Raw genomic sequence first — 16,456 nt, 5'->3', positions numbered from 1 at the left:
AAGTTTGGCATTGCGCCAATGATAAGAAACTCAAAAGCGCATCCACCCTGTCGCTATCAGCTGCAAGGCGGAAGCATGTGCGAGCTAACGAATTTGTGGTGAGTCAGGCTGTGTAATGGAACTTCCTTCTTTTTTTTTTTTGCACCTGCAGAGGGAAGTAATAGATTTGCAGCATATAATATACCAGCAACATAACAGCCTTATATACAACGTCGAAATCAGTTTTCTATGGCACAAACATGCAGCTAGTGACTCACGTCCTTGCTGATTGTGGGACTGGGGAGCGCTCTTTTTTGCTGGGGCACACCGTAGTCGCGTGCGGCATTGGGCAGGAGAGTAGAGAGAGGCACTTTCCGACTGGCCAGAGTGCTCAGATGCGTGGGTGGTGTTGTGCTTGGTTGCAGCCTCGGAAGCTGTGTGTGAGGAGTACGGAATGCTCAGGAGCCGCTACAATGCTGAGACGAAGGCTGCCTCCAAGGTGCTCAAAAAGGCCTCTCAGGTTTGTTGCTTTCGTTTTGCTGGGTAATCTGCAAAGACGTGTCTAGAAAAACATTGGGCGAGCCTGAATTTTTAAGTTTTGCATCTGTTGCAGTATAAATAAAAAAGGGACCTGCCTTATGGCTAAGGTGTGTGCTTTTAAGCTTACGGGTGTGTGCTTGATTCCCAGCCACGGTCACCGCATTTTGACAAGACCAAAATGCAAGAACACTAGAGCTTGTCAGAATTAATCTGGAGTCTCCCACTGCAGCTTGCCTCGCAACTGTATCTTGGCGCATAAAACCCCAGGATTTAATCTACATTTTTTTTCCAGTGATGAGTTATCAAAGTAAAACCTCACTAAATTTGTCATGAATTGTTCTTGCATCTCATTGTTATGGCTTGTTGCTAGGTGACCATACACATGTCTTGAAGCCAGATAGAGAGGCAGCCTGTGCTGTGAAGATGACTCTAAGTAAGAAGACTAGTTCAAGCTTATGAACTAATCTTTAAAAACCTTTCATTGAACAGGTGAGGTGCTCAAAGGAACAAATGATGGCTAATATTTCATCCTTGAATTTCATGCTGAAACTGCCACACTATTGTCATTGTGGCACTGTAGTTTTCAAAGCACCTTTTTAAAATGCATAAACTGTTATGGCTTATTAATTATTTTGAAGAGTTCAGTCTTTATCTACATTGGAATGCAATGTAGGTCATGTTTACTAATGAAAAATTAACTAGACTTCAGCAGACACTGTCAGAATCCACGTAATGGGGGGGGGGGGCGTAAACTCAAAGGCAGTGCCATTAACCGTTTTTTGTTTGTGTGGCTTACCTAGCTTCATATCGTGGCAACAGTGGCTTTTTTTTGTGTGTGTGTTTAGAAGTGTAATGTAGGTAAGCCTGTCTTCCTCTTTAGCTTTTCTCTAATGGAGGCACCTGTTTCTTTTGTGGCCCTTTGTAATCTTTTTTTCATCCTATTTTTAAATAAAGTATGTATAAGGCATTGTTAGGGTACCTTCATAGCTGACTATAGTCTAATTGCAGAGTTTACAAACATGTATGCCTAGGTATGCTTTTATGATTGGGGTTCGCACCCTAAGTTCTTGGGATTTGCCTTTTTTCTTTGTTACATATTGCACTGAAAAGTCATTACTAGCAGCTTAACATTATCATTGAAACAAAAGTTGTGCAATCATTGTGTTATGTAGGTTCTAACATATGGAACAAAAATGTGAAGATTAAGACAGAAGCTTGATAAGAAGTGCACTGTAGGCTGATGATCATGCTTTGATACGTAACAAAAAATAGGCTGGTTATGATGATGTGATAGCTGCCAACTGCATAGTTTTGGTGTGGGCCTCAATTTCTTCAATCTGCAACAAATAAATTATTGTGTTGTATCTTGAAGGGACACTGAAGCACTTTTTAACAAAAAAATGAGGTTATCATGTCATTTAATAATTTTTTATGTGGCAAGCTTAAAAAAGCACGTAAGAAATTAGCATAAGCTAGAGTGAATGACTCTATTTTGGCAACAATGCGCAGCAGACGTTTCAGGCAATACAGTGACCATTGTCCTTGCCTATGATTGGTAGGATATTTATTACATTGCCTTAACTTTTCGTGGTCCAAAACATTTACCCACTTTCCGGTCGTTCTAATCCGAAAATATTTCACCAGTTTTGAGCCCCGCAACAGGAAAACAACTGTGCAAGAAAAACTCATTGGATGCGCTTACTTTTGTTGTTCATATTGTGCCCAAGTCTTTAGGCGATATTTGCGCAGTGTGTGGAGCCTGAAAGAAGGCCGCTGCAACCGTGTTGTGTTGTCGAGAGGGGCCCGACAACGGACTTTAAAGGGTTAAAGGGGTGGCGCCACCAAATTTTGAGGCTATAGAAAGCCTGCTGTAGGCTTCCTCTGTATGCAAGGGCACTCAGCACGAAGTGTTTGACACAGCAAACATTTCGGATATATTTTAATTCACTTCCAAAGTCTGCCTAAATGCTCATTCTTGCGATCGAGACCCATCACTAGTGCAACTGACACTGACGTCACTGTGCAAGAAGTGTAACGAGTTTTAGCAGGGGTGAGACAGCTGCGCTTATTGCACATTTTTTATATGATTCCGTTTTCCTTTGCCAAGCTGCTCCAAAAGCATAAAAATCGCAAAAATTACACTGAACTGCTCCAAAACAGCCTCAAAAACAAGAATTTTGATGCCTACGTCTGCTTCAGTGGGAAAAAAAGGCTGAGTTGACAACATGATTTTTCAACCAGCGCCAGGAATACCAAGAAAATAAGACGTTCGCGGAACACATAGATGCGCCCAAGTGTGTTTCTTCTATGCACCTTTCTAATGAAGGCTCCCATAGTGCTGCCATAATCTCCTCTGGACTGTTGTAAATATGTGTGATCCTGTAAAAATGTGCTGCCGTGCCCCGAGCGTGCTGCTTCTACTAAGTATTTATTAATTAGCAACTAATTTATTTATTCAGACAAGCAAATTTGCATTGCATTTTGCATTTAATGAAGCCATCGTTAAACGAAAAATTCAGGCACCGTGTACCATAAGCAACACATTGCTTACGGTGCACGGTGCCTGAAGCATGACTCAACTCGTGGAGCGGCGTGGGGGGGAATCGCAAGTCTATGCATTCTTGGGAGTTCTACATCAACAGCGATGGCCTTCGATAGTAAAGAAAAGAGAACAGGCCAACGCACGTCGAGAGGCGTAAACCTCTCCCCGCTTTCGAAAAAGTTAGGGGTATCGCGGCACTCTGGAGAAGCCATTGGGGTCCCCAAGGCCAGAAAGTTTGAGAACCCCTGCTCTAGCGGTTTTGCACGAGAAGGCGGCAGCAGACTCATGCGAAGCGCGTTTGTGTCGTTCCCCAATAAAAGGTACAGTGCGCTAACAACGGCGCTACTCTTGCTGTACCATATGCGCACGTTTGACGAAATAGTCAGTGCAGCAAGGTTTCTTGGCACCCATGCTGCACTTTTGAAGGTGGTCTTGCACGAGGTGGCAGCGAACATCGGTGCAGTGCGCTTTTGCCTGTTAAAAGCGTGCAGTACACTTGACGCTATGCCAACAGCCTGGCCGTGCAGATAGTTAAGACGCTTATTGTGATGTTCTCCTGACATAGAGTAACAACACTGACCTACAGGAAGCTCTTGGGCAGCTTGAAAAGCTAATAAGCAGACAAAGCAGACGTACAAAAAGCCAAAGCAGTAATCTGCTAAATCATATCACTGATCTGAAGCAAAGGCCTACTGCTGTGTAACTACAGTTCTTGTGCAATCACAGTTTTTTTATTTTTGATAAGTGTGATGCTTCTTCGTATCTTTTTTTTTCAAATGTTTGAGGTGAACCTAGTTTCCAGAACCTTTTCTTCAATTATTTCATATGTTTTGTTACACTGGCTAGATAGGCCGTGTGGTATGTAAAAAGGTAGTGTAGTTCATACCTGGCAATAATCTGTTAAAAAAAACTTTCTTCAAAGGCTGTTTCAGTGTTATGTGTATTCTAAGCCACTTAAAATATGTACTTGCCCCCCCCCCAAGTTTCTACAAATTTGTTTTTTCAAGCTTTTAGGACGACATATTAAATGCCACTAACTGCTCCAAATCCAGGTTCTTCTGCTCCAAAATCAAAATTTTGCTGCTCCAAAAGCAGCTCCCAATTCATTTTCATTTTATTGACATCAGACCATATTAGAGTGATGTGCAGTGAGCGGTGACCCACAGGTCCGCTGCACCAGGCAAGCCAAGAGAGCATCGGCTGTGAACCTACTCATTTTTGCTCAGCGGGTTGCTGAAGTAGCCAAACTTTCTCACATTTCGCAAAGTGCTTTGCATCTTCACACGAATTTGCGAAGGCGACTTTAGAGAATTTTAGTTTGTTCGCACACTTCTTTGCATCAGCATACCGGGTTACCATAGCCGTAAACGTGAGAGGCCAGATAGGTGGGGCCACCTGGTGGTGCTAGGATGAACCACAAAAGCACAGAATTATTATCGCAGAAATGTAATGTATTCTACTTTCATGCTGGTGTAAATTCTCAGCAGTGACGTAGTTCCGAATACGTTGCCTTTTTTTTTTCGCCACGCTCACTCAGCGAAAACAAAGAAACGCACCTATAATTGTGGTTGCATGAAGCATCGCAAGATGTCGATACCATTGTCCGGCAACCTGGTACAGGGACGTAGCCAGGGGGGGGGTTTGGGGGTTCAAACCCCCCCCCCCCGAAATTTTTCAGTTTTGCTTGTGTATATATACACGCGCACATACAAACGCACGCACGAACATACATAAAGTATGGTTGAACCCCCCCCCCGAAAAAAATTTCTGGCTACGGCCCTGACCTGGTACTCCGTAAACACCTCTGGTTATATTGGAATACTATACACACTAATATTCTCTAGCAGAGAATTTTAGCGAGTCTTAAAGGCGTCCAAATGGTTGCTCATGCGTGTGTGCGAGAGCAGATGATGCAGCACTGCGTGTGTCACAGCTTTGAGGGCCCATGTGTTCAAGCTTCCTACAATGTGACTTCCACTGTCCAACTTGGCGCCCAGAAACCGAAACCGAAAGTCATTCACATAAATAAGGCAATATCAAATTATTTAGCGAGAATACATGAATCTTGGAGGATGTGTCATGCGTCCTAGGGCAATAACAAATGTTTGCAACAACGAACGTGCAAGCCACAAATTTGATGGCACTCAAAGGGCTCTCAAAGCAGCTGACTGCACTTCGCAACAGGTGATTCTGCCATTGCATGTGTTGTCAGTGTCTAAGCCTGCTGAGATTATTGCAAGATTTTCCATCAACCGCGCTTATTTTCTGCCAGCAATTACCCAGAAGGTTGGGCCTTTCCAGCCTTTCCACCACCGCACTTGGCACCTATGCTGCCTTCTGAGATTTGAGACCTGGAGGCAAGTCTGCCTGCTGAAAGATTGCTTGCTAGTGGCATGTGCCAAGTAAAGCTGTTGTGGAAAGGTACATTACTAAGTTTTCCCAGGAGTTGTGGACAGTGACAGAGGAGTCAGAGTTTCTTTGGTAAAAGGCTCTTGCAACACTTCCTAATAAGTGAACCACCAAATCGCACAAATGACTGGCGAAGAAGATAGGTGTTGCAGATAGTATGCCTGAGTTTGTCGAAGACATCCCCAGCCTCAGCTGCACTCTGCGTGTCCTTTTACCTATCAATGATCGTGCTGTTGTACACTTTACCTACATTGAGGAAAATTGTCAGCCACACATTCGCAATGCAAAGCTACGAGAAGAAGGCCCATAGAGATTTTTCGGCAAGGTAGCTTCGTAGTTGACGAAAAAGTAGTCTTGGTCCAGGATTTGTATGGATTCTGTATGGATTTTCTTTCTAGCTTTGTGCTACAAATGGATGGATGACAGTCTTTTCTTTTCACAAACCTTTTACCACCTTGTGGGCTTCCATAGGACTGATTTGCTACATTAAGGGTCTCCTTTGTTGGCCTGTAACGAGTGAGCTCCCACGTGACCTCCTCAAGTCTCGGCCATTTGTGTGATGCACATTCTCTTTTGCAGTGGTACCTGGAGAACCAGGACCTGCGGCGCACGTCCCAGATTCTCTGGGAGAAGGTGGCTGCATCGGGTGAGGACCTGTCCAGCCTGCCGGTTCCTGCACTCTCGGCGGCATCGTCGACGTCATCCGACCTAACGAGCAATGGCACCACCGCTCACGACGAGGAGACCGAGCAGCTCAGGCAGACTGTCGCGGGTGAGTGGTCTTGCTGTCTTTCGCATTTGATCGGTGCAGCTTTCGGCTAAAACAACTGATTTATGATGTAAAATATGTGTCACAACCTAATTCAATAGGGCCAGATTCTGCTTATAAATCATCAAAAACATAGTGTTAATATAGACAGAATTTATGACTCATTTGATATTGTAGGATGGGGCAGTGCTGTGCCATTACTGTATGCATGTCTCGATGCTGTCTGTGGGCATAGACTGATTTCAGTGCCCAGAGCTTGATGATCACGTATGCCTTGCTTTTTTCTTTTATGTTTTACCGGGATTGCAAGCTGTCATTTGCAGGTGCTAAACCCTTTGAGGGTCGATATTTTTTGCGAAATGCGTCCCAAAAATGTGTATTTTATTTTATTGCTGAATTAAATTCTTCAGACAAATCTCTTACTACTAGTTAAGCCAGTTAAGGCACAACAAAAGAAAGGAAAAAACACATGATGAAGCCACCTTGGTGATGTCAAACCAAGCTTGCTATGACCTCATGCATTTTTGCAGTGTCTTTTGGGGCCTAGTGATATTTTAAGTGGCATAGCTTCACTACCTGGCATTCCACAAAAGCACGAAAGACATAAAAATATTCACAAACCTTTACTGAGCCATGGCAGTCTAAACATTAAAAAAATCGAAATCTGTGACATTGTACCAATGTACCTGCTCCATAATTTAGCACAAAATTAAAAAGAACTGAGTTAAACTTTCTTTTCCAGTAATCTACCTTTTGTATCAGTCAGAGTACCTAATTAAGCTAAACTGATAGGCTTTTTCTCTTTCGAGTTTTCTTAACTACAAATCTTTTCTTTAAATATGTATAAGTTCTCTTTTTTTCTTTTTTAAACTCTGCGCAATGTTAATGTCACGCAAGTGACTTTTCATTTCAGTCAGTTGTGTCTGTTGTGTCAACTACGTGCGGACAATGTAGGCTCAGTCAGGCACATTATACGTTCTGTCTCAGTACTTTCTTCTTCTTTTAAATAAACAAGCCTTAAACTTTAAACAAGAAAGGTATCGCTGAGAGCAATTCCTTAAAGTGGAACCTGTGCTTTTTGTAACACTGGTTTCACAGAAGGAAACACTCAGAGATTTGCAAGGTGTTATCAGGACCCTGCCTGTGCTCCTTGAAGTGCCACAGAGTTATTTTAGCATTAAAGGACCCGTGACAGCGAAATCTTTGTTAGTGACTTTTTTACTGTGATTTGTAGCTTCATGTTTGGTAATCCCGAAACTGAGTCGTAAACACTCCAACGTATCGTATCATTAATGCAAGTGTCGTTAATTGCGACCAAATTTGCATCACTTTGAAATGCCTGTCTAAAACCATAAGAAGCTAGTGCCCCACAGCGGGGGAGCGCCTAAGACCACGTGCACTGAAGCTTTGGTGTCGTTGAAGAAGTGCAGTTTTCAAATCGGGGCCCCACGTGCGATAATGAATGGAACGATGTGGTAGGAAAAAGAAAAGGCATTCCTGGCCTAAACAGCCAGAACTACTTTGAGAGCAGCCCGACAACAGAGTGAGAGGGGTGAGGCACAATAGCCCTCGCCGGGTCCCAGTCGTATCACTGTGTGCACCCCGTAAATCTTCTGTGACGTCAGCAGTAGTCGCTTTACTCGTGGAACATCACAAGGGGCCTCAAGCTACGTCATACCAGTGGCGATGTCGCAAGGTGCTGCCAACTCAGATGAGCACTCACACTTACTTTAAAAACCAAATTAAAATATCTTAAAGCTAACGTCCGCCACTAATAATCGGCCAGAAGTGCCCACATATACAGCGCAGTGAAACAACACGAACATCCTGATGTTTCAGTTTTGGTGTTGGGGATCCTTTAAGTATAGTGTGTGGGTAATCTTCAGGTTAGTCTTATGTACACCCAATATTGGGCTCATAAGAATAGTACATGTAAACACTAGGGTTAAAGCATGCGCCAAGAAAAAAGAATAATGTTTTCTGTTGCTGGGATTTCAGCCTAAAGTGCCACTGTGTATGCCTTCTCATTTAATTCAAAGCTAACTTACTACCTATCAATGTAAGCATCATGACTAAGAGGATGCTTTAGCTCAAGGACAACTTCTGTGACATTGTCAACTTTCCCAGTCCTATATCCTTGCTGCTTTTGCACTCAGGGCAGTACTTTTTATACAGAATTGTTGGAAATGGAGGCTGGGTATTTCACAAACCTTTCAGACACAACAATACAGTCTCACTATCTCCTATCATCTCATTCTTGCCTCCCCCCCCCCCCCACCCCACCTCGGTTCTTTGTTGCAAATGTTAAGCTAAATTGTCGTAGGAGCGAATGAAAACAAGACTGTGCATTTCTATCTGAAATTCCTGTTCATCTGCTAAAAACCACAATGAGCACCCTGATTGCGAGAGATGGCAGTGCAAAGCTTGACATGAAATAATTCTGGCTGTCAGACATATCAAGCATGCCTGCCTACTTGTACCATGCTCAGGAAAGTTATCATGAGTTCCACTGGTAGCTTTTGCAAAGATGCGTGAAACCTTGAGCAAGCTGCCTGATCACACTTCGATACTGTAAATGTTGCAGAGGGAAGTTTACTTCATTGTTCTGGATGAGAGTGCAACCAGCAAAAATCATGTGACATTCTCTAGAATTTCTGAAAAAATCCATCGCCATTTGGAGCGGAAGAGAACAATTCATTGTAAAGCTTGTTCATCTAAGGTGACTGCTGGAAGTTACAAACCATTCCTGAGTACTAAACCAGTGGGAAACAAAGATTTCGTGCTATGCACCAGAAAAATAAGAAAAGCTGTTTCGGGTCACTAAAAAGAACTCACCTTTGCACTGCATGCACGCAATGGCAGATCTGAGGCTCGGAGTGACCTGCCTCAAGGGCGAGCTGGAACGGAGCGAAAGCGGTGCCCGTGACCTGGCTGCCAAGAATGAGCGGCTCTTGGCCGAGGTGAGCAGCTCCCTCAGAATCTCATTGATTTGCGTGCTGGTGTTTGAACTTTCCTTGTGTTAAACTTTATTTGCGAAATGTGCTTTGAGAGATAGGAGCACGTCTTCTCTCTTTATGAATATTTAATTTTTGAGTTGCAGTGCTTCCCTGAAAGCTTTTTCTTGTAACTGGGGTGTGCCGTGTGCCTGAACTGATATTGTGAATCAAGTAACTCATCGGAATGCATGCATGCTTTGTGTAATTGCACAGAAATGTGATGTGTGATTGCTATTGCTGGCTTATGGTTCGAAATTAAGCCACTATTACAAATGCACATGAATACATTTATTAAATGACATAATGAGTTTCTGTAAATTGCAAGTAATATGGTTTGCTTGACAGCAGATGAACACACGCCTCTGAGAACAAAAAACGCCAAGCCTGCACGGAACACGCAGCACAGTCACAGCGAAAGCTGGAAAAGCGACCTTTCTTGAGCCCGTTGTAAACTGTCTTGGGGCAACTACTACCAGTGCACTTGCGAGGTACCCGCTATGCCATAAATATCGCGACTTTTGCGAAGTAGGGAAGCACCCACTATGCCATTATTTGTAGGCTTGTGCGAATATTCGAGCAGTTCGAATATTCGAATGAATATTACAGTATTCGAATTCGCTTTGAAACGAATTTAAATTGTTCTAAATTTCGAAGTATTCGAAATGAACAAATAGACTTATAAGGTCCATTTGTTTCACCTGCACTTTGTGAACCGATTCACGGTGGTGCTGCACTCCGGCATTCATTTCACGAGTTCAACATTGCAGCGTCGGCACCGCAGTATTCATGTCGAAAAAGTGCAGCCATTGTGCAAGGCTAGTTCACGAATTCCCTGCACCTACTCGTGAGGTAGTGACGAGTCCGTGCAGCGCAAGATGTCTGGAACCACAGCAGACGACAAAGCCGACTGCATTTGTGTCTATTTTCACGGCATCCAACGAGTACATCAGCGAACGTTTTTCGGTAGTTGCAAATGTAACGCAAAGTAAGCGGCACCGACTTTTACAAATCACAACCGCCACAACCCATGAGACAGCCGACTGTAGCATATGGCTTGCACGACATCTGCTCTCTCATATTCGTTTTGGCATCTCGTGGCTGCTGCACTTGCTGATACTTTCTCTGCATGATGATGGCACCAAAGGAGTGACCTGCCCATAGAGCCAGTGGGGACGAAAATTTGGACGCAGTGGTAGCGCTCTCCGGATTCTAACAGTAGTTGCAAAAACAATTAAAACTGTTATCTTTCTCTCAACAGAAAAAGTCACAGTTTCGCTACAACGGCAAAGCAATAAATACGATAGCAACAAATTGGAATTAACGCGAAGCACGGAAAGCAGCTCGAAATTGCCAGCGCGTTACTCGAGCCCAAAGGACGCACAAAAAGAACGCACACAGGACGAGCGCGAACTATCATGCGCCACAGCTCGATACTTGAAGCGCACTGCTGAAACATAAAGCAGGACGCACGGAACGAACGAATAGGTACACACAGGACGAGCACGAACTAAATGTTGCAGTTGTTACTTATTTCTGTTTGAACAGCGCGCTCCTTTCGCAAACGCGGCTGCTGCAGCGAGCCTTTGTACGCTCTGTGGCTTCAGCGTGGACATCGCGGGGAAAGCACAAGACATACAACCCCCCCGCTCCACCCCCCACCCGCCCCCTTTTCTCCTTGAGATAAGCGCATGAATGCGACCATGCCCTGTAGGGCGAAGAGCCTCGGCGTTCGCAGGAGCGGGGCGACGACCTTTAAAGCGCGCCCACCCTGCACATCGCGCCATCTCGCTGGTGAGTAAGAAAGCACACTGAAGTAAATGGTGTACATAAATAGCTCGCCGTTAGCATGCTGAAAGACGCTACTCTCCATGGCTTAGCCGTTTAATGCCGCGTATTTCGGAGGGAGAGGTCAGCCGTTCGGTTCCACGCATCGGAAGGTATTTCTGAATTATTTTTCTTTGTGGCTTTTCTATATATATATACACATTTACGGTGCATGCGGCGTTGACGGCGACGGCAAAAATCAGCCGAGACTGTCCATATAATTGCTATCACAATAAAAAGGTTTTATTGTCTTTCACATGTCATTTAGTTTTAATAACTATGAGTACTGTTTGTATAATTTATAGCTGTGTATAAAATGAAATATGTTTCAAATGCACAAGGGCGCTATGATATGGCAGCTAGCATTCTATATAGCAGACGATGCTGTCATCGTCTGCTTCTGCATCGTGGCTGTCCCCCACTCGCTCCGGCAGTCTCCTCTCCCCACTCCCTGAATTTCTCTCGTTTTCATAATGTACATTGCAGTCGATCACTCATTAGAGACTCACAAGTAGGTTAGTGCTGCCACATAAAGGCCGAGCGAAATGACAACGCTAGTCACACAAACTTGCTGCAATAAACCATTTTATTGCGACTGCATCGATGTTTCCACAAAATGAAGGATGCGTAAGTAGCGTTTTAGCATGTATACCAGTGAATAACATGCATGCATAAGCATTTATAAGCAAAGAAGGTACGTACTATGCATAGCCCCACCACAGATGTCCAGAGCACAAGCTGTTCAGCGCTGTATGATAAATACATCGAACTGCACGAAGCCTTTGCTGGTATATTAAAGGTATACTGCTAAAGTATTTGCACTTCTGCAGCTCAAGATGTCGCACCACTTTGTTCACAGTATTCGGCAAAGTGTCTGTAATTGATATGAACATATCCACGTTCCTTTCACTACCATCAGTGTGGCGCGACTCTTTGTTTTCTGGTTCGCGCTGCCACCAGAAGTGTGTCACTTTCCAATCTTCCCATCGTTCGCGCGATACATGCTTCTGACAGCCTAAAATTAAATGTCAAACAGTTTTTTATGAGTACTGATCTGAAGTCTTACGAATAAAATTGGCGAAAAAAGGCTTAGATGGCATTTCGATTACCGCTGCCAGCGGTGTGCTGTCATCGTTTCAACCGGTGCAACACATTAAGGCCCAGAAGCAAAGCTCGCAGCATGCCACTGGCTTGACGGCACTCAGACGACACCACCATGAACCACTTCAGGTAGTGCAGGGTGAATCGAATAGACCTATATGAACCACATGTAACGTGCTGTAAAGGTGGTTTCACAGCAGTGGAGGGGTGCTGTACCGTGAACACACCTATCCAGGGGAAAATACGCACTGCTGCAAAGCCTTACTTCAAGGTGAAATGAACAAATTACCCTTACATCGATTCATAATTTTTTAAGTTTAAGAGCTCGTTATACCGACTTATATGCTCTAAGTATAGTAAATTTTAAAATGTAACATATTTTACAACTTGCATTCTACTGAAAGCCAAATCTTGCTACTATTCAAGGTTGTTTCCACTTCCCTTTGAAAAAAAAAAAAATGACATTTGCACATGCCTTGTTTCAAATTTAAAAAATATTGTTCAGGTTGGTTGGGTCATGACAAATATGCTCATTTTTATTTATAATACATGATACATACTATTTGAATGCGATTTGAAATTATTTGACCAAATAACTATTCGCTTCGGACCTAAAATCTATTATTTGCACAAGCCTAATTATTTGTCATTCTGTGATAAGTGAGGTACACGCTATACATCTGTGAGGCATTATGTGTACTTTGTTGGTACTGTGGCTGATGGATGGATGGAAAAAACATGGCTGATCCCTCCGTCATAGGAATCGGTATAACACGAAAGTGAAATGTGTCTTCACAGAAGTAGTGCTTATTGTGTAGTGATATATGAGAGCTTGTACAATGTCTATTCGTGTTTGGCAGCTATAGCACCGTTTGACGTGGATGCACCGATGTTGAGAGCATGTCTCTATCGCGACGACTAACGCCCATGATCATGATTAAACCGTTGTGGTAGCTGACGGTGTGAACATATATTTGGACACAGTGAATCGTGAATCCCGCGTAAGGATGATATCAACAAGCTCATAATCAACACTGGTACCCGGTATGCACTTCTTCAAAGCGTCGTCAGTTAAGGAGAGAAACGGCACGGTGTGCGCTTTCTGGTAATGGGTAGCCGACGCCTGTGCTCATGCATACATAACACACACTGCGCTTCAGCAACACGGGAGGTAGAGGTTCGTAGCCTGAGCCGCAAACGCGTGCGTCCCGCTGGCCTCTGTCTCGCAGGCGCTGCTCTCGCTCCACCAAGGCACGACATTCGCCCGTCGAAATCGCGTTTTTTCTGCAACGCATATTGCAGCAGTTTTGTTAGTCGGTGCTCTCGCAATTGAAGCAGTCGGCGGCAGAGAAATCCCGTTGGTGCACGTGGAAGCTGCACTACTCCGATGAGCCGACGCACGCTAACACGAAGCCAAAGGCAAAGAACGTAACTGCGTCAAGGGTGCCTCGGCGACGCCAGCGCGGCCAGTCTACCTCTCTGGTATCGAGACGCTTTAACCATGACCTCCAATATCACGTGCTATCTCGGAGTAAGCGCTAGTAAGTGTCGAGCGTGAAGCATTACTTCTTTTCACATCTCACAGACGACGGCACCGCCCCGCTCCGCCCGCCGCGAAACAGAATGTGTGAAAGATATAAGGCGCGTTTGCGCCCTGTCTAGCATCTCCCGAGTTAGCTTGGTTGGTAGGGCGTCGGGCGCTTGCCATTGCGGCCGCAACGTCGTGGGTTCGATTCCCAGCGGGGTATCTTTTTCTTGGTTTTTTTCTTTCTCACCCGTTGGCGTCCATTTTATCAACATCATATCCGTGACGGATGTACTTGGTGGACCCCGGCATAAAACACTTTCGTGTTAAAAAATTTATTAAAGTCCCTCGGAACACGTTCTAGCACATAGCGGGCCGCTCCCACGTCGGACCAGAAAGGCCAAGTCTCTCTGCTGCTTCATGGGCCTGTTGCACTGCCCATAGCTGTTCATCGAGTCCAGGGCAGCCTCCCATTGGGACGGCGTGATGAGTTTGCCGCTGCATAACGCGGGGCATATGTTCTAAGTTGGCTGTATCTGCGCATAATGGACATGCATTAGTTCGCTGTATTTCTGGATAAATCTTGTGCAATAGTGTGGGGTTAGGGTACGCCCCCACCTAAAGTAGCCTGAGTGTCAGAGCCTGTAGTCTGCTCAACTTGCTGTGTGGCAGAGGGTACTGTCTCTACCCCAGGTAAAAGTGTTTCGTAAGTTTGTTACACAAAGTGGGAGGGTCCCGATTCGCCAAAACTTTAGTGCCGCACCCCCTGGTAGCTACGTGGTCTACTACTCCTTGTGCAGCTATGTTTTAGATTGGGCGGGGCGCCCTCAATCCGTCCCATGTGAGCTGGGAACTAGACAAGTGTGTATGGCTTGATGTTCATGCCCCGAAGGATCTGCAAGGCTGGTTCCGAGATGGTGCCCTTCGTAAATGCTCTGGCCGTCAATCTCAAGTCGCTGTAAATCATGGACCTCCTGGCCTTACTGTTGCTGATGACGATGAAGAATTATAGCTGAGCCCTTTGTAATGGGTTAGAAGATTTACATCGCATCGTGTGATGCCTGGATGTTATTTTACTCTTCTACCACGCCATATTACACATGTTAACGCAATTCCTTGCCCGACATGGCGCCTGTATAGGATCTTTTTGCGAAGGAGCTTCAAACACTGGCGTGGCTCTGTGGTAGAATACTTGACTGCCATGCAGAGGGTCCGGGCTAAGATCCCATCCGATTCTGGTTATTTTTTTCTCATTTTGCGCAATAATGGTTGCGGACACAGGCGGCGCTGGCGGCAGACAGCTATGCCACTAAAATCACCTGTTGTGATCTCGTATCAGCTGTCTCTGTAAAAATATTTTGACTGTTGAAGAGCAGCGCAAGAAACACGTACAAAGAAGGCACATGTACAGAGGACAGGCACAGACTTCCGACTATATTTCGTGAAGCCAGTACAAGCGATATGAAAGTACATCTTTCAACATGTGCCACACGAGTTTCTATCCAATCAACAATGCGCATTTGAGCATGAAAACATTATTTACCTATTTTCTGAGATACAACTTTCCTACTTACCTATTTACTGAGATAAAGTTTTATTGCAACAAAAAACAGTTTTGACATTTTAAAATCCTTGTTTGCATAAACAAAAGAAACACAATTTCCCCATTTTCTTTCCCTGTACATCTTAAAACTAGGTGGCAGCCGCTGCGGCGCTGCTTCTTGCAGACAGGCAAACGAGTTCTTTGCACTTCTTTTGAGTTTGCCAAAGAAATGGATAAGCACCACGCGCCAAACCCAAAGATAAGTGGTCCAATTGGGTATTCGAGACGGCTTGCCATTTTTACTGACCATATTCTATGGCGACGCGCCCTTTTTCAAAAATTGTCATGCGAGCTTCTGGTCTGATGTTACAGGGCTGAGTGATTTCCTGCGCGCTCAGTGCGCTCAGTATCGGTTTCGCCTCGATAAGGGCCTTCAATATCTATAACTATTAGTATCTCATATTATGTGCATTTTTTGCGATTTTTAAAAAACGGGCATGCCATAAAATGTCACACCCTGCAACTCTTCCATAACAGCCCTAAAGTTAATATTTAAAAAAGTAATTGACGAGTCTTTGTTAATTACTCATTTTAATGTAACTGTAGGTGCGGCAAAGTCTTTCCGCCTCGGTGTAGAATTCGTTTGCGAAGACGACTGGGGTCTGACTGTCACGGAATTGTTTTTAGAAACTCTGTATTGTCTAAAAAAAAAACAGCTGGTATATATATATATATATATATATATATATATATATATATATATATATAATATATATATATATATATATATATATATATATATATATATAGGTGCGTGAAAAGAAGGACTCACGTACGAAATGTAGTTTTATTAACGTTTCGTACGTGAGTCCTTTTCACCCATCTATCTTCATACCCACAGTACTATATATATATATATATATATATATATATATATATATATATATATATATATATATATATATGGTGAAGCCACCAGATAAGCGCTGAACAAGTGCGTGAAGGAGGGCAGTTCGCTGCTTTCTTCTTCAGCCGTGATAGACTGTTGAATGGAGTTCAGCTGGGCCAGAAATTGTTCCACCTCACAGTGTTGAATCACTTAAAGAAAGTTGTCTACGTATTGAAGGCCGACTTTTGCTCTTGTGATTTCTTTTACTCTGCAGCCAGGGACAAAGATTGTTCTCTAAATACAGTACTGGAGACCTGTCATTATATTGATAACAACCAG

General features: G+C 44.0%; 1 protein-coding gene across 1 annotated transcript in view; it reads left to right on the top strand.

The window, feature by feature from the left end:
* Positions 1-16,456, top strand: part of LOC119385442 (shootin-1) — a 60,642-nt gene that overhangs the window by 11,736 nt on the left and 32,450 nt on the right. Inside the window, exons 4-6 of the mRNA XM_037652876.1 lie at positions 405-499; positions 6,050-6,242; positions 9,102-9,199. Of these exons, the coding sequence (XP_037508804.1) occupies positions 405-499; positions 6,050-6,242; positions 9,102-9,199 (386 nt within the window). The remainder of the gene's footprint in view (positions 1-404; positions 500-6,049; positions 6,243-9,101; positions 9,200-16,456) is intronic.

Source organism: Rhipicephalus sanguineus, chromosome 3 (genome assembly GCF_013339695.2).
Source record: "Rhipicephalus sanguineus isolate Rsan-2018 chromosome 3, BIME_Rsan_1.4, whole genome shotgun sequence".
NCBI lineage: Eukaryota > Metazoa > Arthropoda > Arachnida > Ixodida > Ixodidae > Rhipicephalus > Rhipicephalus sanguineus.
Note: the sequence above shows the minus strand (reverse complement) of the source record. Positions and strands in the feature narration are given on the sequence as shown.